The 26,572-nt window shown below is 44.3% G+C and overlaps 1 protein-coding gene across 1 annotated transcript; it reads left to right on the plus strand.

The window, feature by feature from the left end:
* Positions 1 to 8,997: 8,997 nt before the first annotated feature.
* Positions 8,998 to 14,852, plus strand: LOC147012510 (ATP-dependent DNA helicase PIF1-like). Its single transcript, XM_085856391.1, has 2 exons — positions 8,998 to 10,038; positions 14,661 to 14,852. The coding sequence occupies exons 1-2, from the start codon at positions 8,998 to 9,000 to the stop codon at positions 14,850 to 14,852; spliced, it is 1,233 nt and encodes a 410-aa protein (XP_085712517.1).
* Positions 14,853 to 26,572: the final 11,720 nt, after the last annotated feature.

Below are 26,572 nucleotides of genomic sequence, written 5' to 3' on the forward strand. Positions count from 1 at the left end.
TCAAGATAGAGATATAGAGATATAGAGATCAAGATAGAGAAATAGAGATCAAGATAGAGATATAGAGATCAAGATAGAGAAATAGAGATCAAGATAGAGATATAGAGATATAGAGATCAAGATACAGATATAGAGATATAGAGATCAAGATAGAGATATAGAGATCAAGATACAGAGAAAGATATCGAAATCAAGATACAGATATAGAGATATAGAGATCAAGATACAGATATAGAGACATAGAGATCAAGATACAGATATAGAGATATAGAGATCAAGATACAGATATAGAGATATAGAGATCAAGATAGAGATATAGAGATATAGAGATCAAGATACAGATATGGAGATATAGAGATCAAGATACAGATATAGAGATCAAGATACAGATATAGAGATATAGAGATCAAGATACAGATATAGAGATATAGAGATCAAGATAGAGATCTCCAATTTTGTGCTCCTCCTCGCGGTCGCGTGACGTTTTTCTCGGTACTGTGACCTGGACTGAAAGAAACTTCGTACCTGTAAGAGTGCATCACACATCGTGGCAATTGTCAAACTTCAACTCTGAAGCAGAATAAACACTTTTCGTTTTACATTCGTTTACATGGCAACGTGTGACGTCACCGCTGAGAGGCGTCAGGACGTCATGACATCATCGGTTATTCGCTGATGCCATTACGTCTTTCATCAGAACGTTACTGCTGAGAGGTGTAATTACTAATTCCACTCCTCGAGAATAGCGTCAAGAGTGCATCGCACATATTGGCAATTGTCAAACTTCAACTCTGAAGCAAAATAAACACTTATCATTTTACATTCGTTTACATGGCGACGTGTGACGTCACCGCTGAGAGGCGTAAGGATGTCATGACATCATAACATTTTTCCTCAACATCGTCAATCATCATGCCAAGGCGTTATCTTAATGGCCGGAATGTCAAAAGACGTCGGACACAGCAATGTGCAGCTGCAGCTGAAACAGGGCCACAACGTCCTCCAAAGTTCACGATTGGGCTTATGCACGAAATCTGTGAGTACTGTGCTGCCCTCCGATTCAGAAGGGAGACGCGCAACTGCTGTCATAGCGGGAAGGTTCAGTTACCACCTTTATCACCATATCCAGAGGAACTGAATAATCTATAATGTAGCGGTGATGAACAATCTAAAAACTTCCAGGACAATATAAGGCAGTCCAACAGTGCCCTGTCATTTGCTTCATTCGGGGCACAGGTAGTGTTTCCTCCAGGAAGAGGGCCGTACACTTTTCGTTTGAATGGGAAAATCTACCATGGCACCGGTTCCTTGCATCCTGGTGAGAGCGAAAATCCTATCTATAATCAGCTATACATAATCGAAGGTCATCAGGTCACAGAACATCGACTGAGGTATCCGGAAAATCACAACTGCAGGCGTGATATGATTAATTTATTGACTGATGTCATACAATGCAATAGCCCATTCGCGATTGCCTACGAACATATGTTTGAGGTGGAGAAGGCAGCCGTTGAGTCGGCGATTCAGAACAATAGTGATCCTCCAAATATCACCATGTATTTTAAACAAGGGAGAGATCAGCGCCGGTATAATGTACCGACCCATGATGAAGTGGCAGCTGTGTTTGTAGGTGACGATGGTGCTCCACCAGTCAAGAGAGACATCGTTGTTCATCCTCAAAATCAGCCACCCAGAAAAATTTCCTACATGTCAGCAAATATAGACCCCATGGTCTATCCTGTCTTTTTCCCCCGTGGTGATCTCGGCTGGCAGCATAATACTCCGCATAACCCACTCCACTCGACTCCAAAGCGGAATACGCTCACACTCCTTCAATTTTACGCTCATCGCCGAGCATGCCGGGCTCAATTCAACCCACTTTTCTATGGCGGGAAATTGTTCCAACAGTATGTAGTGGATGCTTACGTCCATACAGAGGCTGCCCGCTTGGACTTCGTGCGGAGAAATCAGAATAACCTCAGAGTGGATTTGTATCAAGGACTGATGGATCACATACAAACGCAGTCTGACCAACATGCCGGCAAAATTGTCATTTTGCCATCATCATGTCAAGGTTCGCCACGTGCCTTACAGCAGAACTTCCAGGACGCTATGGCCATATTCGGCAAATTCGGAAAGCCAGATATTTTCTTGACCTTCACATGCAACCCGAAACACCCGGACATAGTGGCCAACCTACCTGCAGGTCAGAAAATCGAACATCGACCAGATGTTGTGGCCAGAGTATTCAAACAACACCTCACTGAACTTCTGATTGATATCACAGAAAGCCACGTGCTTGGCGTGGTTGTTGCGCTCGTGTATGTCATCGAATTTCAGAAACGAGAATTACCCCACTGCCATTTACTGTTAATTCTCTCGCATGAATCCAAATTGAGGGTACCGGAAGATATTGATAAAATAATTAATGCCCAAATCCCGAGTGCTAACACCGAACCTCATTTGTACGAGGTCATAAAGTCTTGTATGGTACATGGCCCTTGTGGAGGTCTGAATCTGAAGGCTGTATGTATGTCGGACGGCACGTGCAGTAAGGATTATCCAAAGACTTTTCGGGCTGAAACAAGCATGATCATGGACGCATATCCTATGTACCGACGGCGCGATAATGGAACCACTATGAAGGTTGGACAATACGAAGTTGATAACCGGTGGATTGCTCCATACAGCCCGTATTTCAGCGAGAAGTTTTCCGCTCATATCAAGGTGGAGGCGTGCACAACCGTCAAGTCTGTAAAATATTTGTTTAAATACATATACAAAGGTCATGATTGTGCAACATTAGAAATGAATGCAAACGCATTCGACCATGATGAAGTCACAAACCACCTGGATGCGAGATACCTCAGTGCCCCAGAGGCATGCTGGAGGTTATTTGAATACGAACTGCATCACTATTCGCACACTATCATACGTCTACCAGTTCATCTGCCAGAACAACAATTGGTGTACTTTCGTGAAGGCCAGGAACAGAATGCTGTTGCAAATGCTGCCACTAAAAACACTATATTGACGGCATTTTTCAAATTGAACAGCTTGCACCCAACTGCCATACGTTACACTGACCTTCCAAACACGTACGTTTGGAATTCATCAAAGTCACAATGGCAACCGAGGAAACGAGGCAGAGAAAAAGTCATCACTCGAATGTACTTTGTCTACCCCAACAAGATGGAGTTATATTATCTGCGTCTTCTCCTGCTTTCCATTCCCGGTCCCACAAAGTACGAAGACCTCTGAACAGTACATGGGGTCGTTGAGCCGACCTTAAGAGACGCCTGCCTCCGACTTCATTTGCTTGACGACGACTCCGAATAGGACAAAGCATTGGAGGAGGCGAGTGTTTTTCAGATGCCGAGACAACTTCGAAGTCTGTTCGTTACGATCTGCATCCAATGTACCCCTTCAGAACCTGCATTATTGTGGTAAAGACACAAGGCAATGCTCGCCGAAGATTTTGCACACACTGTCGGCGAACAAGAGGGGGAACAGTTCACCCTCCAAGAAATCAGTGAAATTCTCACGTGGAACAACGTAAACTACTCAAACCTGCATCTACCAGTTGTTGACATTGATGCAGTCCAGTATGATCCCATACCAGACGCAAACCCCAATCAAGTGCAACAGATGATGGATTCCCTCAATGCAGAGCAAAGAGAGTTCGTTGATCAAGTCATACTTGATTTAGGAGAAATCCGTCAACAAAATGTGACAAAACCACGGTTGTATTTTATTGAAGGACCTGGGGGAAGTGGAAAAACCATCGTATACAACACGCTTCTTGCCTACTTCCACAGCAAGCATGTTCGCACTGCAGCATGTGCATGGACAGGGATTTTTTTTTTTTGTATACCTTGGTCGAGGCTCGTATGAGAGCTAACACACAACTCACAGCAAGGAGGCATGAGACAAGAGGGGCGGGAGTGGAAGGGACAAAACAGTGGGGAACAGACACATTAGGTGAACTGTGGAAGGGAGAGGGATGGGGATGGGACGGGGAACATGGCGAAGAGAAGATGGACATTTCAGGGACTTTCAGGAAGGAAAGCAGGAGAAATGAAGGAAGTGGGCTTGGGTGGATTATCGGGGGTAGAAAAGATCGAGGATTTGGATGGGGGAAGATAAGAGGTGGTGGTGAACAGCTGTTTTGAAAGCCTGGAGGGAAGAATGGGAAAGAATAGAGTGAGGAAGTTTATTCCAAAGGCGGGAAAAAGAGGAATGAAAGAGTGAAGATGAGCAGTGATTCGTGATTTTGGTAGTTTTACCAGAAGGGGGTTGTTGGCGGACCTTGAGCGCCCTGTGGAAATGTGGTGGGGACAAATCGCAGAGAGAGCAGGGGGGCAAGGCTGGAGAGGAGTCGGTAGAAGACAGAAAGACCACCGACCAACCTGCGGTGATTGAGTGAGAGGCCCAAAGACTCAGCTTCATTGCGGGAGATGCCGATGATCTTAAATGCCCTGGTTTCGACAGCGTGAAGCCGAGAAAGGTGGGAGGCAGGAGCACCAGCCCAGAGGGGAGAGCAGTACTCCATCAGGCTACGGACAAAAGCTTTGTAAGTGGTCAGGAGCTCAAGAGGGCCGAGGAAGGACTTAGCACGACGGAGGATTCCCAGTCGGCGACTGGCTTTTGAGGCGAGGTTGGAAATGTGACTTTCCCAGGAAAGGTCATGGCAGATAGTGAGACCTAGAAGCTTGAAAGAAAAGACTTCTTCCAGAGGATTGTTGAGAAAGTGGATGGGGGGGTTTTGTAAACGGTCCTTTCGTAGAGACATAGTGAGAGTGTGAGATTTGTGTGGATTGAAAGACATGTTCCACGTGTTGGACCAGTTTGTGATTTTATCCAGATCTGCAGTGAGCGAAGAAGCTGCTGCTTGCCGGTCTGAGGGATGACAGATGGTACGGCAGAGGGTGGAGTCGTCGGCAAAGAGAAATAGAGGATTTTCCAGAGAGTCCGAGAGATCATTGATGAAAACCAGAAAAAGAACAGGGCCCAGAACGCTACCTTGAGGAACTCCAGCCTGCACAGGAAGAGGGGATGAAAGAACTCCATTTAGGGCCACACGTTGACTGCGACAGGAGAGGAAGTCTGCGAGCCATGAGTGGAGATGGCCTTGAATACCATGGGAAGAGAGTTTGGTGAGTAGGGCAGGGTGCCAGACTGTGTCAAAAGCACGTGATATGTCCAGGGATATGGCTCGGATTTCCTGTCTGGCATTGAGGACCTCCATCCATTGATGGGAGAGCAGAAGCAGCATATCCAGGGTAGACTGACCTGGTCCGAAACCAAATTGATGATTGGAAATCAAGCCATTGGAGAAGAGGAAGGATTTCAAATCTGAGGCGATGATGGATTCCATCACCTTGCTGATGATTGGGAGAAGGCTGATTGGTCTGTAGTTATAGGGATCTGTTTTTGCACCTTTTTTATGCAGGGCAGTGATGTTAGCAGATTTCCAAGCAGATGGCAGATGACCTTGGGCAAATGAGAGGGTGAATAGAACAGAGAGAGGGTGAGCAAGAGCAGAAGAGCAGGCTTTGAGGACACGTGGGCTGATGCCGTCTGGACCGGTTGCAGAATCTGACTCGAGGTTTGAAAGCAAGCTCTCCACCTTGTCAGGAGAAAAGGATACAGAGTCCAGGGACAGTTGGGTGCGACTGGGTAAAGTGGGTAGAGATAGTGATGGGTTTAGGACACAAGATTTAGCTGCAAACACCGAGTTTAGACATTCAGCTTTATCACGTGTGGAATCAGCAGTGTGGCCATTTGAGGTAAGGGAGGGGATGGAGGGGGAACATCTGCCATGCCATTCTCACTATCTGCCATGACCTTTCCTGGGAAAGTCACATTTCCAACCTTGCCTCAAAAGCCAGTCGCCGACTGGGAATCCTCCGTCGTGCAAAGTCCTTCCTCGGCCCTCTTGAGCTCCTGACCACTTACAAAGCTTTTGTCCGTAGCCTGATGGAGTACTGCTCTCCCCTCTGGGCTGGTGCTCCTGCCTCCCACCTTTCTCGACTTCACGCTGTCGAAACCAGGGCTTTTAAGATCATTGGCATCTCCCGCAATGAAGCTGAGTCTTTGGGCCTCTCACTCAATCACCGCAGGTTGGTCGGTGGTCTTTCTGTCTTCTACCGACTCCTCTCCAGCCTTGCCCCCCCTGCTCTCTCTGCGATTTGTCCCAACCACATTTCCACAGGGCACTCAAGGTCCGCCAACAACCCCCTTCTGGTAAAACTACCAAAATCACGAATCACTGCTCATCTTCACTCTTTCATTCCTCTTTTTTCCCGCCTTTGGAATAAACTTCCTCACTCTATTCTTTCCCATTCTTCCCTTCAGGCTTTCAAAACAGCTGTTCACCACCACCTCTTATCTTCCCCCATCCAAATCCTCGATCTTTTCTACCCAAGCCCACTTCCTTCAATTCTCCTGCTTTCCTTCCTGAAAGTCCCTTTAATGTCCATCTTCCCCTCGCCATGTTCCCCGTCCCATCCCCATCCCTCTCCCTTCCACAGTTCACCTGTGTCTGTTCCCCAATGTTTTGTCCCTTCCACTCCCGCCCCTCTTGTCTCATGCCTCCTTGCTGTGAGTTGTGTGTTAGCTCTCATACGAGCCTCGACCAAGGTATACAAAAAAAAAAAAAAAAAAAAAACATACACCAGAAACAGATTTGATTAAACGCCACCAGGATTTTGAGGAGGGAGAGAGGTTTGAGAGTTCAGACTTGAGATGAGAAAGATGTTGTTTTCTGGCTCTCCTGAGGGTAGATACACACTTGTTCCGAGCTTTGTGGAAAGAACTGAGATTGCCCTCAGTTGGGTTTGCTTTCCATGAGGCCATTGGTTGAGATCCGGGTCGGGAAGTTGACCGATTGAGTCAGTCCCAATGAGTCGCAGAAAGCTTTTGCTGAGGTGCCATGGCAGGTGAGAGAGGTACCCACACCTAGCCAACTGGCGTGATGACAATTGAAGTCACCACATATGAGGAAGAGAGAGTTTGGATGAGAAGATAGAAGATGGTCCATGTTTTCGGATAGTGAGGTGTAGATGGAGTCATCACTGTTCGGTGGACGGTACAGTACACATATAAACATGAGGTGGGAGTGGAGGGGAAGCCGAAGCCAGAGGTATTCCTGGGGGTGTGGGGGAGTGAGAGCAGTGCATGGAGAGTGAGGAATAGAGTCTTTGATGAAGAGAGCAACACCTCCACCAGGATGAGGCTCAGGTCTGTCATACCGTAAGAGGGAGTAGCCAGGGAGAGATACTTGGGAGTCAGACACGTCTTGGGAGAGGAAAGTTTCTGTTAGGCAGATAATGTCTGGTTTGTCAGTGGCAACCTGTATGGAAAGATCTGAAAGGTTTGAGCGAAGGCCCCGGATATTTGAGGTCCACACTTTTAATGAAGAGGAAGGGGAGGAGGCTTTGGGTGCAGGAGGTGGAGGGGGAGGGTAGGACAAGGGACGAGGGGGGCAGGTAAGGAGGGTTGCTGAAGGAGTGTGGGGTATTGCAGAACAGCGAGGGGAGGGGGCTGAATGAGGAGGAGAAAAGGCTCTGTGGTGCTGGGGGAGAGGGGGGACAAGAGACAAGGAAGAAGGCAGTTGAGGATTTGAGGAGGTGGAGTGAAGAGATGGAGAAGAGAGGACAGTGGAGGGAGGCAGGTTGGTGGAGGAGAGGGGGGGGCAAGTTTGAGAAGGAAGAGTGAGGGGGATGAAAGGGAGGAGAAAGGCGAGGGGGGATTTTTGAGAGAGGTGAGAGGGAGGCTTGGAGGGAGAAGAGTGGGATGGTTGCTTTGAGAGTGAGAGTGAGGGGTGAGGGGGGTGAGTTGGCACTGAAGTTGGAAAAAAAGAATGTTTGATGGAAAGCGAGCATCCATGGCAAACGGTGGTTTTTAAAAGTTTTAGGTCAGAGATGCGATTTAACACAATTCTTGATGGATGCAATGAAGGCGAATTCAGAGCATGGAGAGAAGAAGCGCTGTAATAGTTGGATTTTTTAGGCAAGGAATGAAGGAGAGGTCGAAATGAGAGCAGTCTGTTAAAATAGCAGAAGAGTAGTGCATTGTGAAACAGTAAAGAGTACCACATGTGTGAGAGAGGAAGATCAAGCATTATAAGATCGTTTTTGTTGTTAAAAATAATGTATGAGAGAGTTCAACAGATTAGGTCATGGAAGTGTAAAAAAAAAGAAATAAAAAATAAAAATAAAAAATAAAAAAAAAATAAAAAAATAAAAAAATAAAAAAAAAAAAAAAAAAAAATCGAGGAAGAAGACGAGGAGGAAGTTAAGAGGAAGAAGAAGAAGCAGAATCGGGAGAAGGTGAGCGTGTTGTTGTTGTTGGGTATATATATATATATATATTTTGTTGTTGTTAATATTAATATATGAGAGAGTTCAACAGATTAGGTCATGGAAGTGTAAAAAAAAAAAAAAATCGAGGAAGAAGACGAGGAGGAAGTTAAGAGGAAGAAGAAGAAGCAGAATCGGGAGAAGGTGAGCGTGTTGTTGTAGGGTTTTATTTTTTTTATTTATTTATTTATTTATTTATTATTATTTTTTTTTGAGATAAGAAAGAGATTAGTTGGGAGAATGGGGGATGTTTGGAAAGTGGGGAGGATCAAAATTGAAGGTAATGGGGAGGATAGAAATTGAAGGTAATGGGGAGAAAAAACAAACAACAAAAAAAAAAACGATCGAACACTGAGTGGAACCGGTAGGCCTCAAGCCTAGGCCTAGGCCTCAAGCACAGGTAAGAACGTCGACAAAAATACTCACAAAATAGCACGATTTTTGAAACAAAACCGAACTTGCAACACACAGTAACATGTAGGTGAGAAAATTAAACAGTTAAAACGGGACAAATAACAACCGGAAACTTAGCTTTGAGAACGTCAGCAGGGAGCCACGAAGGAGACCTCTCGCTGCCAATCTTCTGAAGGATGGACGTACTGTGCACAATCTCTTCAAGTTCCCAGTACCCATAATGGACAACTGTACATGCAACGTTTCTCCACGGTCGAAACACGCAGAAAGTCTGCGACAGACAACACTCTTCGTGATTTATGAGGCCTCAATGGTGCCAAAGAGTGCATTGAATGTTGTAAACATAATGTTGAGAGACATCTGCCAGAGTGATACCCCGTTCGCTGGAAAGATCTTCATACTCGGTGGTGATTTCAAGCAGGTTTTGCCTGTAATGCCCAAAACATCCAGAGCAGGAATTGTTGAAAATTGTGTGAAATCTTCTCATCTGTGGCCCCTTTTCCATACGACCAAGCTCACGACGAATATGCGCACTGTAAACGATGCACAGTTCAGTGAATGGCTCCAACAACTTGGAAACGGGATTTTAAAAAGCAGCGAACACTCTACAGACGACATCATTGATATTTCTAAGAAATGCAACATCATTCAAGACAACATAGTTGATGAAGTGTTTGGACCGGCGCTTGATGCATCTGAAGACATGTTTGAAACCGCCATCCTCAGCCCAACAAACGAAAGCTCCCTGCAGCTGAACCAAATGGTGCTGAAAAAAATTCAAGGAGAAGAAAAAACATACCTCAGTGCAGATGAAGCTATCTGTGAAGATCAACAAGCGGACAATTACCCAATCGAGTTTCTCAACAGTCTAACTCCAGCTGGAATGCCACCACACAAACTTTCACTGAAAGTAGGTTCAATCGTGATGCTCCTCCGTAACTTCGACACTCGACGCGGACTGTGCAATGGCATGAGACTGTGCATTCGAAGACTACACGACCATGTGTTAGATGGAGAAATCATTGGCGGAAACAAACACGGACAGCGAGTTCTGATTCCACGGCTGAAGCTGGCACCATCGGACGCAGCATTGCCCTTCACACTAAAGAGAACACAATTCCCCATCCAGCTTGCATACTGCATGACCATTAACAAGGCACAAGGACAAACATTTCGTAGAGTGGGAATATACTTACCATCTCCAGTTTTTTCGCTGGGACAACTGTACGTCGCTTTCTCGAGAGCTAGAAGTTTTGACACGGTGTACGTCAAAGTAGACACGTGCACAACTCAGGGGACTTCTTCACAAGGAGTAGTGTACACCAAAAATGTCGTGTACAAGGACGTTTTGTATGCCTCATTAGGTAAGGCCATGGAGTACATCGACTGGGATCCGGCTCTTACTAGAGCCGCCACTGGTTGTCATATTGGGCTCATAGAACGGAATCCGTCTGTGACGGGGTTTCGGCTAGTATCAAATAATGTGTGAACACAACTCTCTGGACTTTTACAAGCGTTCCAGCTGAAGTTCGATAATTCTCGAATAGCTTCACCTGAGCTGAAATTCAAATTTTTGTATCCAAAATTGACCTCGGTAGCAGTTCTAACTGCGAAAAAAAAGTGTTCATTTGTCCAATTTGCACATTGTTTGATACTCCGGATATCTCTGCATGGTTTATTGAATAGTAGTGGGGTATGCTTAGACATTGTAAGCAATAACTAACTGTGCTTCCCCATTGTCTCGGGTCACTCATCTGCATTTAATTTTTCATCGATTTATTTTCATTTATTTATATTTTCATTTATGGATACTTTCCGACAGTTCTGATTTCTACTGGTGTATCAGCTTTGATGTGCATCGGCAAGCAAAATTACCGTGCTTCCCCATTTTCTCAGGTCGCTCACCTGCATTTATGTTTTCTTTTTTCTTCTTCTTTTTTCCCCCATTATTTATTTATTTATTTATATTTTCATTTACGGTTGCTTTCTGATGGTTCTTTGATTTTTTTCCAGTGTATCAGCTTCGATGTCCATCGGCACTCAAAATCTCAGCTTTCTATCTCGCCCGGAAGGTACTGATTTTTAATATGAGTCAGTGGTTAGAATGAGTTTTATATGTACACTAATAAGTGGCAGTGTGTGTGTGTGTGTGTGTGTGTGTGTGTGTGTGTGTGTGTGTGTGTGTGTGTGTGTGTGTGTGTGTGTGTGTGTGTGTGTGTGTGTCCTCCATAACTCCAAAACCATGAAATCTAGCAGCCTGAAACTTTGCCTGCATATGGTGAAACCTTCAAGGAAGTGCACAACTGAAAATTGGGTGTTTGGGTTAATTAAAACCCCTTTTGAAGATAATTAACGGCCATGTTTAATTATATCCTTCATCAGGAACATCCTTGGTCACCGCTGTCTATGGGGTCTGAAGGCATGTCTTGTATTACCTCACTGGGTTCTGAATCCGCCATGTTTTTTTGGCCTGCTCAACCATGCCTTGACTTGGAACAGGCCACAACGATTTCTTAACGATATAGGTTTTTTCACTTTCCTCACTCATATTATCGAATGCCTGTTCATCATAGCTACGAATCGCTGTATACATCACTTATGTAAGTACTATAGTTTTCAAATTAGGAGCTTGGAGTGATTTCATGCATTATATAATGCAATTTTCCACGATCTACTCTCAAGTACTAATTAAAGTATATCATCAAAATACGATCGAAACATGAAACTTTGAGGATCAGATAACTTTGGACTAAATAAGTGTCGAAATCTGTTGTGAAATCTGATAATTTAATGAAATAAGGAGTCTTATAACTAAGCCAATATACCTATTTACTTTAAGCAAGCAAGGCTGTGTTCCCTCCTTCTTAATACAAACACAAGAAAAGGTGAAATTTCCAAAGCATTAAACTTATCTTTTTCTGCTGTTTGGAGAATTATATTGAGTGAACAAAAATTTAGGAACGTAACAAAATTAACCAGCTTTGAGCTATATGATTTAATGCATTCATTGTTGACATCACATCCTGTCCCCCAGAGGGACTGTTTATCCACAGCATCTGCCAGATCTGTGTCCATATTTTTGGAGGTTTCGCAAGGTGCTCCACAGGAAATCAAAGCAAATCTGGTGAAAAACGGATGTTTTAAAATAACGTTAAAACCTTTGCACGGAGTGCGAACCGAGGTACCACGTGATGCGTGCACAGACGAGCAGGCAACGTGGCAGATTATCTGCAATTTCACGGGTGATTAAACTTTGCGATGTCTCCAGAGTTGTTCTACGTTAAGCAGCAACTCTTTTTGTGGATAAATTCATTGTTTGAGCGAATTCATTTAATTTCTTTAACAGCTGCAGTCACGGTGAAGACTGGCTTTAAAGTTATAGGGATCCTTTCTGGCATGCAGCCATAGCCTGGCCAGCTGTTCCTGATCAACCATTTAATTGGAGTACTTGCTTGAGTGCTTAAGCCACTTGCTGAGCACCCATCGTCGATAGCAGAACAGCTCGTGTCCTGATCGGGATGTGCAGTCGGCAGTTGCTACAAGGTAGCGGTACATGATTTGCAAAGGCTATATGGTTTCTTTTTGTGAGTTTCAAAGCAAAATATATTTGATAACACCCAATTTCTGAGCCATTTGCCGTGTTTACATGTTTTCTAAATTACAAAGCCAAATTTTTTCCCACCCGCCACATGACGATTGGCACCTGTTTATAAAGATTAATGTTTATGCACTTCACCCTGAAACGTCAAGAATGCAATGTTGTTTTTATAATTTGTTCATTGAAATTCCCCCAAAACAAGGGTGAAAGCTACTCAAGGTTTTTGGGTTGTACACAATACGTACTGTAGTCGGTAATCACACTGACTCCAATCAGCCGATTCCTGAAAAATTGCCAATATCGGCCAAGCACTAATACTGTGTGTGTGTGTGTGTGTGTGTGTGTGTGTGTGTGTGTGTGTGTGTGTGTGTGTGTGTGTGTGTGTGTGTGTGTGTGTGTGTGTGTGTGTGTGTGTGTGTGTGTGTTGCTCACAAAGCAGAACATTTTCTTTCTGCTAACTCCCCCCCCCCCCACCCGCCTCTCTCTCTCTCTCTCTCTCTCTCTCTCTCTCTCTCTCTCTCTCTCTCTCTCTCTCTCTCTCTCTCTCTCTCTCTCTCTCTCTCTCTCTCTCTCTCTCTGTCCCATCTTCGCTCTGCCCCCGCCTAATACAGAGCAGCACTCTCCCACACATCCCCCCCTCTCTCCTTTCTCTGGTGTTTATGTACAGGCAGTGTTTATCTCTGGATGGAGTTTGTCTCCGGACGTGTCCAGGTGGAGTTTGTCTCCGGACGTGTCTGGGCGGTGTTTGTCTCCAGACAGCTTAGTTCCAGAGTACAGATGCGTCTGGGCAGTGTGTGTCTCTGAATGTGTCTGGGCGGTGTTTGTCTCTGGGCGGTGTTTGTTTCCTGACTGTGTTTATCTCCGGACATGTCCGGTCGGTGTTTATCTCTGGATGCTATTTGTAGTCTGACCGGTAGGAAATGGATTTCAGATATTATTTTGTTTCCATCTTCACTGTTATTACATGCAGAATCATTTTGATGAGATGGTATGAATTGTAATTAATGCCCCACCGCACGTCTGCCTTTTCTTACTCTCACTGCACACTGTCCTCCCTTCCCACATCCCGACTCACTCTCCCTCATCTCTTTTCCCCCCTGCAACTCCTCACTCTCCTCACTCCCTTTCTTTCTCTCCCCCCTTTCCTACATTCCCCCTCCTTTAGTATCCCTGTCAGCAAAATGACAAGGTGGTATTTCCTGGTACTTAATATGACCGTTCCTGCTTCGCAACCAATTAGTGATCGGTGATGAAAAATAGCACTCAGAGATGCCCGGAATGTCAAACAATGTCCGAATTGGACAAATCAACACTTTTCTCACAGTTGGAACTGCTGCTGAGGTTAATTAAGCAGTTTAAGTTTTAAATTTGACTCGTGTTAAGAGATTCCAGAGATTATCACATTTTCCAAAATGAAATAAAGCCATAAACACTTGTCTCTGGGCGTTCATGAGCATTGCAATGTATCCAGCGATTTGAAGGTAATCAGGCATTTCATGATATGAGTGAGAAAAGTGAAAAAAACCCAATTTTGAGTGCTTTATCATTGAGAGACCATTGTGGCCTGTTCCAAGTCAAGGCATTGTTGAGCAGGCTGTACAAGATGTTGAATTAAGACCCCAGAAAGCTGAGAGAGGGCTGACTGGGGCTGACTAAGGATAACGCCTTGATAAAGGGTAATTAAATAAGGCCATTAATTATCTTCAAAAGGGGTATAAATGAACCCAAACAGCCAATTTTCATTCATGTGCTTTCTTAGAGTTCCCGTCGGTGCATGCAAAGTTTGGGGCTGCGGGGAGTTACGTAGGAGACTGACTGATGGACTGACGGAGTGACACACACTGACATTTATTATTATAGATATCAATTCATAGTATTTAGTATCCAGTAACACAAGTGAATGCAACAAAATACCGGCATTTCAGATTCATCATCTACATCATCAGACCCATTGTCGCAACAGCGACACCCCGCCACCCCACAGGTGCTGTTCTTGGTCAGTGGCAGGATCATTTTTTTCACAATTTCACACATTTCACACACAGTTACAATTTACATTCTCTTTGAGGACATACTCTGGGCCTGGGTTTGTTGTCATATATGAGACAGACAGTTGTGTTTGATACTGTCCATACACATCCATCGGGGAACGGGGAATTTATAATTTGGCATATCACGGGATGGCCCTTAGAAGCCCAGTAAACAATATCTTGGCATATTGATGTGAATGTGACATTTGTTTAATTTACGTTGACAAAGTTTGTCATTATAAGATCATCTGACAGTCCAACACTCCAGGCAAGGAGGCAATACAGTTCAATGAGGATGGTATCTTCAGTACATGCAAGTGTAAGATCTGCGGCAGTCGGTGGCCATTGGCAGTCCAGAGCAGGTGTTCTTTGTTCGGCATTCTTTATGATAAACGCTGCTTGGTAGACATGCAAAGTTTCATCAACCCTCGGTGCCGAACTTACTGAATGATGACTTCAATCAGTTTCAATGACTGAGAAGTCACTGTACATGATCTTTGAGGCCATTTTCAGATGGCTACGAGTAAATGATACCAAGTGCCATTCACTGCACAGGTGCATTTACCTGGTCTGTGAGGGTCGCTCGTTCTATTTCAGCACATTTCAAGAATAATTTGATGAGCTTGGTCATTTGGAATAAGCTCCTTCATCATTCTTGGTTAGTTCCTCCTCGATGACTGGACTGTGAAATGATGTGTAGGCTGCAGCATAGTTGGCACTGATTATATCAACATAATATCAGATCATGGCCATCCTTAATCTTGCACATAAACTTACTGTTACATTCAATATGATTATTTTACCTCTCAGGTGCATTTCTTGGTTTCTGTTTATTCAACATCAATCTGTAATACTCCTTATAGCAAACTTTATGATGTCTCACTTTAAGGGCGATGCAGTCTTTTTCTCTGATATACATCAGAATGCTTTCGTGACGTTTCAGTGTGGCAGCTTCCAGTAGTTTTCCTGAAAAATCATCCAAAGAGGCATAAACTAATTCGCATTCTCCCTTTTCACTCATTCAAAATGTTTGATAGTTTCGCTAAGATTTAGTGGAAGTTCTGGGAAGATTTAGTGACTAGTCCGCTAACCTGCTGTCAATGTCTCAGCTCACATTAAGGTGTATTTTGTTGTTTTATGAGACGGTCTAATGTAACGTTCCACCTTGTAGCATATTGTGCACATTGCCGGTAGGACATCTGCTCTGGCATGAAGGCTCGATGGTGAATGTAATTTTTTTTTTCTCCACGGATTTGCTTGGGATGAAGAAGATAGGCAGATCTAGAACATTCAACTCTGAGCCCTCAAACTCAGTGGAGGTGGACCACAGCTTCCTCTTCAGTCTCTTTTTCTCACTATGTTCAATCAAACGCTTTTATTAATAAAATGCCGATAACGGGTGCCATGGAAACCCGCTTCAGCAGGAATGTAACGGTACTCAGCATTGACGAGATGGTCATGATCCTTCAACTGTAATGACATATTGGCAAGCACAGGCAATTCATACCCACTTCATCAAACATTCGTGATATAACTCCAGACAAGTGGAGAAAAATGGGTGAATAAGGTCATTTATACACAGTGCAAGAAACACTTCAAACATGATGATGTGCTTGACATGACGAACGTGTGACGGTGGACGTGGCTCCAGAATCATGCACATCGTCATTACTTGTGAAAATCGAACATTTTTCAAGTATACTGGTTGGTCTTGTGTGTCTGTCTCTCCATCTGTTGGGTCACCGAAATTGTTGGTGACCCTTATTGTCAGTAATTCTGTCTGTTTGTTCGTTTGTCATCAGCATAATTGGTAGTAAACGTTGGCAGATTTTGACCAAACTCGGGTGGTAGGTACATCTTATGACCTCGTGCTTTGGAAATTGTGATGGTTGCTAGGGACGCTTTGGTTCCCCAGCAACAACTGAAAAACCTTCAAAATCGGTACCGTTCACGCAAAATCAATTCCTAAAGCCATTATCCCACGTAGGGTTATGAAATTTGGCACAAATGATCTACAGGTGATGCTCTATCAAATATATTCCGTTTTTTGTGATATATGGAATACTTTACCCGCAGCGCCCCCTACAATTAGGGTATGCGTGAAAATTGAAGGCCCTTAGTGACCAGGTGAGTGCATTGATATGAATGAAACTTTGCAGGTTTATGGTACTCAATGAGTTCTACAAATTTGCCTCAGGACATATTGACCGATTTCGCTTCGGTCAGGGGTCAAAGGTCAATTAGTGCAAAAATCGATAACATGCAAGAGCTGGAGGTGCCTTCGCACCAAATGCTACTCCTCCTAGGGTTATGGTCGGATGGTCATGAAAAGTCACACTAATCGTCTCGAATACATTGTGCACAAACTGTCGAGCCGGATTTTCGATTTATATCTTTGTTCACCCACAGCACCCCCTCAAACTTTGGGGATTTCCAATATCAAACCGCATTTTCGGTACTTTTCATTCAAATTGATACCGAGTAGTTATCAGTAGAGGGAACTCGATGAGATTTGGTATGCATAATCTTAAGGTGATTCTCTATCCGCTATATGGCATCCATTTTTTCTATATCTTCTAGTTTCCAAATGGTAACCCTCTCAACTTGGGTGTCTGAGGGCCATTGAGCATTCCCGCTGAAAATTCAAAGTACACTCACTCCAAGATGGTTGAACCGAATCGAATGAATCTTTACATGCTGAAAGACCGTAATGAGTACTACAACTTTGCTCATTTGCATAATGACCTATCTCGAGTAGGTCAGGGGTCAAAGGTCAATAAGTGCATTTTTCGGGCGAAATTACCACTCAAGGCACCCTTGCTCCTACACGGATTAACCGATACGAATGAAAGTTTGTAGGTACATAGTACTCAATGAGTACTACAACTTTGCTTCAGGACATATTGACCTATCTCGGCGAGGTCAGGGGTCAAAGGTCTCCAACACTAAAAATGAGTGCATTTTTCGGGCAAAATGACCATTCAAATCCGCCTTGATCCTACACGGGTTAACCGATATGAATGAAAGTTCATAGGTACATAGTACTCAATCGGTACTACAACTTTGCTTCAGGACATATTGACCTATCTCAGCTAAGTCAGGGGTCAAAGGTCAATGAGTGCATTGATCAGGCAAAATGACCATTCAAAGCCCCCTTGCTCATACACGGGTTAACCAATTCGATTGCAATTTCGTAATTACTTCGTACTGGATTAACTCAGATCAGGGGTAAAAGGTCATCGGATGCTCAGCGACCCATGGCGGCCTACCGGATTTCTGTTTGTCTGTTTGTATAGCAATCACCTACAGGTCACAATTTTTAACCAATCTTCACGAAACTTCACCAACTGGTAGAGTTCATCATTAGCAAGAAGCCTTTTGTTTTTGTGGTCAAAAGGTCAACATAGGCCAAATATCAACAACTTTGTCAAATTTCTAAAATCATCAATTTTCATCCGATTGACTTGGAATTTCGAGAGCATTTGCATATCATGTCACTGAATTGAACCACCAACTATTTTTAAGGTCAGTGTCGGCTAAAACTCTTTCAATGTAGGCAAAAAACCCCAAACTCATTCAATAACTCTTCTTACCTCCCCACTCATCCCTCATACTACCCACCCCTCCCCTTCCCTGCACCCAAAACCTCCTCCCTCCCTCTTCCTCAACAGTGTGGACCTCAAACATCCAGGGCCTTCACTCAAACCTGACAGATCTTTCCATACAGGTTGCCACTGACACACCAGACATAATCTGCTTAACAGAAACTTTCCTCCTTCAAGCGTCTTTGACTCCCTGGATTCTCTCACTGGTTACTCCCTTCTCCAGTATGACAGACCTGAGCCTTGTCCTGGTGATGGAGTTGCTCTCTTCATCAAAGACTCTATTCCTCACTCTCCATGCACTGCCCTCTCTCCCCCACACACCCAGGAATATCTCTGGCTACGGCTTCCCCTCCACTCCCATCATGTTTATATGGGTGTTGTCCCATCCACCAAACAGTGAGGACTCCATTTACATCTCGCTCTTGGACCGACTTCTATCCTCTCACCCCAACTCTCTCTTCCTCATATGTGGTGACTTCAACTGTCATCATGCCAGTTGGCTAGGTGTTGGTACCTCTTCTCTCACCTGCCATGGCACTTCAATAAAAGACTTCTGCGACTCATTGGGACTGACTCAATCGGTCAACTTCCAGACCCGGATCTCAACCAATGGTACTCTATCTCTTCTGGATCCGATTTTGACCAATTTCCCTGAAAATATCTGCTGTTCTTGCTCCACTCCAATTGGTACATCTGACCACATGCTTGTCAAAGTAGACATCTCTCTGGCTGTTATTAGAGAACCTCCTCAGTGACGTTGAGTCTGACATTTCACTCAGGCCGACTGGCAGGGTCTCCAAGCAGCCATCAAACTTCGAGACTGGTCTCCCATCTCTACTTCCTCTGACATCAACACATCCTGGGAATTCTTTCAATGAAACTTGCTCTCCCTCATGCACAGATTTATCCCATCTGATCTTCAGTTGTCCAACCATTCCTTCTGCCCATAGTACACTGAATTTTGTGGTGAGGCAGTTGTCCAGAAATAAATTCCCTTCACCTCAAGGAAGACGAATCAAACTGAAGGCAATCTCCGTTCCTTCCACAAAGCTCGTAACAAGTGTGTGTGTCTACCCCCAGGAGAGCCAGAAAACAACATCTTTTGAATCTCAAGTCTGAACTGAGTGAGGGGGGTGAATGGTGGGAGGAGGGTGCGTGGGGAGAGTTGAGGGAGAAAGGTGAGGGGGGAGTTTTTGAGAAAGTTGAGGGGGAAGTTTGGCGGTAGAAGAGTGTGATGGTTGCTTTGAGAGGGAGGGGTGAGAGGGGTGTGTTGGCACTGAAGTTGGAAAAAAAGAATGGTTGATGGAGAGTGAACTTTCATCGCAAACTGTTTTTATTTTATTTTAATTTTTAGGTCAGAAATGCAACGAAAGACATTTCTTGATGGATGTAATAAAGGCGAATTAAGAGAATGGAGAGAAGAAACGCTGTTTACTGTGGGATTTTTTAGGCAAGACATGAGGGTGAGGTCGAATTGAGAGCAATCTGGTGAAATAGAAGAGTCGTGAATTATGATGCAGTCAAGAAAACCACACGTGTGAAAGAGGAAGGTGAAGCATTATAAGAGATCGTTTTTAGTTTTGTTATTATTATTATTATTATTATTATTTTTATTATTATTGTTTGAGAGAGTTTTCATCAGATTAGGTAATGGAAAGGTTGTAGAAAAAAATCGTGAGGTGAATGGTGAATTTGGATCGGTAAACGCAGGGGTGGAATCAGACAGCTTGGTTACGAGAGAAGCACGTGACTATGGGAGGTGTATAGTCAAAAGTGAATTTATTTATTTTAAGTAAGGATTGCGTAACATTCGGAAAAGAGAATGTTGAAGTAAAATCGTGGAGGTGTGTGGTGAATTTGGAGCTCTAAACGCAGAGATAAGTTGATTGGTCGATGAAAAGTATCAGGAAGAGGAGAGAGTCACGTGGTTACAGGAGGTGTATAGATAGAGAGGACACAAGGAACATTATTAGTTTTCGGTGTATTTTTGAAGAATCGGTAAGATTCGGGAATGGAAGGTTGTAGGAAGAAATCGTGAAGGTAATGGTGAGAGTGGGTCAGCTCAAGTATAATAAAGATTGTGTGCCGGCAGAAGGAGGAAGAAGAAGAAGAATAAGAATAAGAATAAGAAGCAGAAGAGGAAGAGGAAGAGGAAGAGGAAGAGGAAGAGGAAGAGGAAGAGGAAGAGGAAGAGGAAGAGGAAGAGGAAGAGGAAGAGGAAGAGGACGAAGAAGAAGAAGAAGAAGAAGAAGAAGAAGAAGAAGAAGAAGAAGAAGAAGAAGAAGAAGAAGAAGAAGAAGAAGAAGAAGAAGAAGAAGAGGAGGAGGAGGAGGAAGAGGCATCAGGATCGGGACTTGTGGGTGTGCAGGGAGAAAGGTAGTTTTTCGTTTTGTTTTGAATTTAAGACAAGAAACAGAGTGTTAGTTGGGAGGGATAGGGGGTGTTGGGAAAAGTGGGAAACTACGAATTGAAGGTAATTTGGAGAGAATACAAATAAAAACGATCGTACACCTTGTGGGGAAGGATGGGTAGGCCTCAAGGAACCCGGTAAGTCAAGGTCGACGAAAACTCACAAAATCGCCCGATTTTTTTGAAACAAAACCGAACTAGGAACACGCAGAAACATGTAGGTGAGAAAATAAACAGTTAAAACGGGACAGATAACGACTGGAAACTTAACTTTGAGAAAGCCGGCAGAGACCCCTGAGAGAAATCTGCTGTTACTGCAAGCCCAGAACCAGAAGTGACAGAACCAAAAATAAATATAAAGGTCAACATTGTCCAAATTTCTAAAAAATCCAATTGTCAGCCTATTCGACAACTTGAAATTTGAAGTGGACTTCCATATTTGTTCATCGAATTCAACAAAAATCATTTTTCCGAAGGATGACGAGCTGAGTTAACCCACCTGGTGTTCATTGAACGAGAAAAGGGCTTGTGTTTTGCAACCAAGTTTGAATGTAATATATATATATACCACGCATGCCTTGCCTCATGCATGTTCATGTTTTGCCTCATGCATATTTATGCTCCGCCCATGTGTTGCTGCAGCAGGTGAGAGCAACTCTTTCCTGGTCTGGCAGGACGTGTGCATGTCTCTGAAAAAGGCATGGTTTTTTCACCGACGCATTTGTGGTATTTTTAAAGAAAGAAAAGGTGATTTGAAACTCTGCAAGTGTTGGCTAAACTGTCTGCTGCATTCTTATTCTGGAATCGGGACACGTAGGCTGATTCAGGATAGTTAAAAAACCTGATTCACACCTGTCTCGCTACCGGAAGGAAGCAGAGCCGCCATGTCGAGCTCGTTTAACACGCGATCTGTTGCTGGCTCCAGTGGTTCGTCAAGAGCCGTCATGTCGAGCTTGCTTCACATGCGGCTTGTCGCTGGTTCGTCCAACTCTTTAAGGTCTTCGCTCTTGTTGAAGGCCAAAGCAGAAGCACCCAAGGCCTCTATCAGAGCTGCTATGGGATGTAGATCGGACGAAGCTCGATTACTACTTGAAGAGCAACAGATGTAGCAACGATTCAAGGTTTCACAGCAACAGATCAATCTTGAGCAGCAACAGCCACAACAAAAAATGCATTTCGAGCAGCAACAATTCAGGACTGCACCGGGTACGTGCTGAACCAGCTACGTCGCTCAAACCAGTGTCATTTTAGACATTTTAGACCCTAGCACCAGCATCCATGGAGAACTCGTCGACATCAAATGTGTCCAACAGGCAAGTTCTGTCTGCCCAGTAGAACACGATGCTAGTTCCTGGTTTATCGTACGGAACTCACCAGACACCAACTAATGCCTCACACACAACCTTCATGTCGTCATCCTTCTCCAATGTGACGTGTCATGGCTGCATATCAACCCCCACTCTGTTAACGTGCCACGTTATGAGCTCGTGGGTCACAAACCCGGCACCGGTTATGACCGCTCGGTCCCCACCGTGTATACTAACCTTATGTCGCCATCCAGTGGAATTACAGCCGATAAGCAATCTGGTTATTTCTCACCAAATCCCATGCTGTACCTGCATATGCTGTGAGGACGTACGACACACATCCAGCAATAACATTGCCGGTGTCTCACCATTCACACCAACGGCGATGCTGCCATGCTGGACTGTATAAACTATCTGTCTCGTCAAGACTTGTTTTCAAATGGAATTTCTGTGTTTGACGATAAGCCTGAGAAATTCAGGACATGGCGTGCGGCCTTCCAGAACATGATCAAAGGAGTACCGCTAGCATCGGATGAACAGCTTAACCTCCATGGCACCGGCAGATTTTGGGTGTGGCATGGGGAGGGGGGGGTACAATGCCCCCTCCTTTATTTGTTTTTACAATTAAGATAAAAACATCCCGTGTTTAAACTTGAGTAACAAAGCGAAACGGAACCCAAGTGCGTGGATATCTTCTTCCAGCCACAGCGGATATCGTGGTATTTGCACAGAGTGATGTGATTGGCTGCATCCTTTTTCAAATCGGATTAACCGTTGTGTGCAGACTATAATGTGCATACAGTACATGAGATAGAACTGAAGCTGTTCACGGGGCCCCAGCAATTTCTTGTGAAAGAAATTCCCGTTTTTTAATGCACAGTAAATTTTTCATTTTTCAAGGTTACATTTTTACACAGAAAATCCAGTGAATAATTATTAATTACTCTCCGTTTTACAAGCTCATTGCACAAACGTGTGGTTTCATCCAATTCTGCTTTGCACTGCGTTTCTCTGCTTAAATGGGTCTTGGTCGAGCTGTTGATGCGATCATGGAGGACGGATTCATCAGGAATGACAATGGTAATTGGGTGGCTCGGTTACCCTTCAGAGACGACGTAAAACTTCCAGACAATCGACCTCTTGCAATCAATCGCTTGAAGTCCCTTTACAAGCTTCTGGATAAGAATCCAGCCTTTAATGAGCAATACGTGAACTTCATGACTGAACTCCTTTCCGAAGGACATGCTGAGCCTCTTGAACCAGGAACAGAGGCAACATGACCGCGATGGTATCTTCCTCATTTTGTTGTATTCCATCAACGCAAACCTGGCAATATTTGTGTGGTGTTCAATGGCAGTTGCTACCTGTCATGATGTCTCGCTAAACAAGGCACTCCTTACTGGTCCAGACCTCGACAATCACCTCCTCAGGGTATCAGTTCGCTTCAGACAGGAACCCATCAGCGTCATGGCCGATGTAGAACAAATGTTCCATTGTTTTATGTGCGTGAGGATCAGCGAGACTTTCTGTGATTTATCTGAGATTCCGGACGACCCATTAAACCCGCTTTGCCGGCTGTGGAGTTGGTTAACGATGCAGAGTTTTGTTTCATCGCCGTACTGGCTACTGAGCATGAACGTTCATTGGGAACACGTTTCACACGTTTCTCGAAATGGAAGTTCAAGACAGCGCCTCTTCGTGCACCACCAAACGATTTCGGTCGTCCTACAGACATCTTCGGCTATCAGTGGCGACATGTACAGCATTTGGCGAATGCCTTCTTGTCAAGAAACACAACCTTTGTGTCGGTGACATCGTTCTGCTGAAAGCGGATGTGCGTAGGAATGACTGGCCCCATGGACATGTGATTGAGACATTGCCTGGCGCAGATGGTCAGGTTAGAAAAGTGTGAATCCACACCATGAAGGACGGCAATCCCCATAATGTACCTGCAACCCGTAACTGAGGTCGTGCAGCTTCTAACAGGAAGTGAAGAGTGAATTTCTTAATTGTTTCTCTTGATTGTGAACTTCAGATTCTCATGTTGTTTTTCACTCTGTCCCTATCCGTCAGCCATAGTCTGGTCCATCAATTTAGTTACTGCAAGTGATGTACTGTGGAGTCAGTTTATTTCATTTTTGACAAATGTTCAACATTTTTGAGAATGTTCAAGAACAATTTCACTGTTTCAAACCAAGGAAGGGAGAGAAGTGGGTGGGAATGTGTGAAGTCGGAAGAGAAGAGAAGAGAAGAGAGAGGAATGAGACAAGTTGGAGGGAGTAGGGAAGTGGAAATGAGTTGTGAAAGGGAAATCTAAGAGGAGGGGAGAGGAAGGTAGAGCTAAGTTTTTGTGACAAAAACGGTTGCAATACATAAGGTGGGAGAACAGGATAGTCTTTGAGTAGTGTGGGTGTTTGTGCATAAGTATCGAGCACGGTGGACCACATGGTTCGTAACTAAAGGATACAATGGCTAAACCGAGCCATTGTATTTGTGAAGCACACGTATGATGTTTTGTTGTGATGGCAAATTCGAAAAGCGGAAACATTCCTAAAACTACCAGACAACCTGCAGCGTAGAGGGAGAGCCCATCTACATTGTGGGTCTGTCAGCAATAAGAGTCCACCATTGAACTTGTTATTTGGGTACTTGCACTGATCATTGTGCTTCATGGCCGATCAAACTTGCACATCTTTACAAATGCAAGAAAACTCACATTTACCGTTTGTCAATTTCTGGCTATTTCGGTTCCTGAGTGGCCTTTCACGACAATGATCCATTTGTAACATTGGTGACATATGTATTACGAGATTCGTGTGGGTGCGTAATGCAAAGTTGTTTAGGGTGCGTATTGCAAGGTTGTTGGGGGATTACGTCTTTTGAGTTCAATGTGGGGGGCGTATGGTGATGCTGGTGTGGGTGCGGATTGTGAAATTGGTGTTGGTGCATATTGTAAGGTTGTTGGGGGTTGCATATTACGAGATTGGTGTGGGTCTGTATTGCAAATTTGTTGTGGGTACTTCTGGCAAGATTGGTGTGGGTACATTTTGAGAGGTTGTTAGGGGATTGCATGTTACAAGTTTGATGGAGGGTGCATATTGCAAGATTGGGGTGGTGCAATATTACAAGTTTGCTGGGGATGCGTGTTGTAAGATTGGTAGGGTGCGTATTGCAATGTTTTTGGGGATTACATGTTACGAGTTGGATGTGGGTGCATATTGCAAGTGTGGTGGGGGTGTGTATTGCGAGATTGGTGGGGATGCATACTGCAATGTTGTTGGGGGTGCGTATTGCAATATTGTTGGAGGATTACATATTACGAGTTAGATGAGGGTGTGTATTACGAGTATGGTGGGCGTGCGTATTGTGAGATTTGTGTGGGTTAATATTGCAAGGTTGGTGGGGGTGCGTATGGCGAGATTGGTGTGGGTCCATATTGCAAGGTTGTTGGGGGATTGCATATTACAAGATTGATGTGGGTGTGCATAAGGTGAGTTTGATGTGCCTGAAAATTGCAACGTTGTTGGGGGATCGCATATTACAACTTTGATGTGGGGTGGGCATGCTGAGATTGGGGTAGATGTGTATTGCAAGGTTGTAATCCTGGTGTGTTGGCGCAGTGGTTGGGGCAGCGGCTTGGGATCCAAAAGGTCCTGAGTTCAAGCCCCGTTGGGCCACTGAATTAATACACCAGGGGGTTGACTCAGCCTGTCATCCTTCCGAGGTCGGCGAAATGAGTACCAGTGTACTGGGCCGGTGTATACCCCGGTTAAAATAGGTGTACCATATCCCTGTGTCGTAAGAGGCGACCAGGGTTGTGTCAGGAAGGGCATCCGGCGTAAAACATGTGCCAAATCACTATGCGGATCGGATGATCCGCTGTGGCGACCCCTAACGGGAGCAGCCGAAAGGAGAAGAAGAAGAAGAAGTGTATTGCAAGGTTGTTGTGGGTGCCTATTGTCAGTTTGATGTGGGTACTTATGGCGAGATTTGTGCGTGTTTGTATGGCGAGATTGGTGTTGGTGCATATTGTAACATTGCTGGGAGATTGCATCTTACAAAAATGATTTTGGTGTGGTGTATATTGTGAGATTGGGATGAGTGAATATTGCAAGGTGGGGCATTCCATGTCAAGTGTACATACCCTCCTGACACTAATACCTCATTTTCTCCCCATATGTTGGTCATTTATTCATTTGGGTGAAAAAAACCTCAAAATACCAACTTTTAGACTTGTGGGCCCATCGGAGCCCATTTTAGGGGCCCCCCAAATTTGGGCGCCCCTGGCTGCCCCACAATCTTCCAGAGGCCATATCACAGGTTGTAGTGGTCCGATTTGGCTGATCTTGATGTCAAAATGCTCGTAGAAGCGAGATCTTTCGAATCACGTAAAGTAAAATCACTCCGTAAAAAAAAAAACATTAATTCAAAAAGTTATAGTTTGGGTGCCCTTTGACCTTGGGCCCCCGCTCCGCAGCCAAACTGATGGTCCCGATTTTTTTTTCGTGTGAGAATACCCCTTCATATACTCCAACTCCTCAGCATAAATTAAAATGGGATCTCAATGGGTTCAAGTGTGATGATGGTTTTATTGTTTGGGGACTCGGGTGCTGGACACACAATACGCCACAATACAGAGCACAATATTTGAACACAAGATTTCCAATACACTATATCAGTATATTGTACATAGATTTTCCACAAGCACATGCAGGAACTGGAAGCGATACTAGTACGAGTAAGTTTTTCCTAGCATATAAAAGTCAAGATTTTTTAGCAACCAATGTTTTATTTGACAGCTGTATTTCTTTTTTTACTGATTGTGAAGGTTCTACCTGGAGCAGTT

Source organism: Eptatretus burgeri, chromosome 15 (assembly GCF_056783735.1).
Source record: "Eptatretus burgeri isolate ZD-2024b chromosome 15, Ebu_testis_v1, whole genome shotgun sequence".
NCBI classification, from domain to species: domain Eukaryota; kingdom Metazoa; phylum Chordata; class Myxini; order Myxiniformes; family Myxinidae; genus Eptatretus; species Eptatretus burgeri.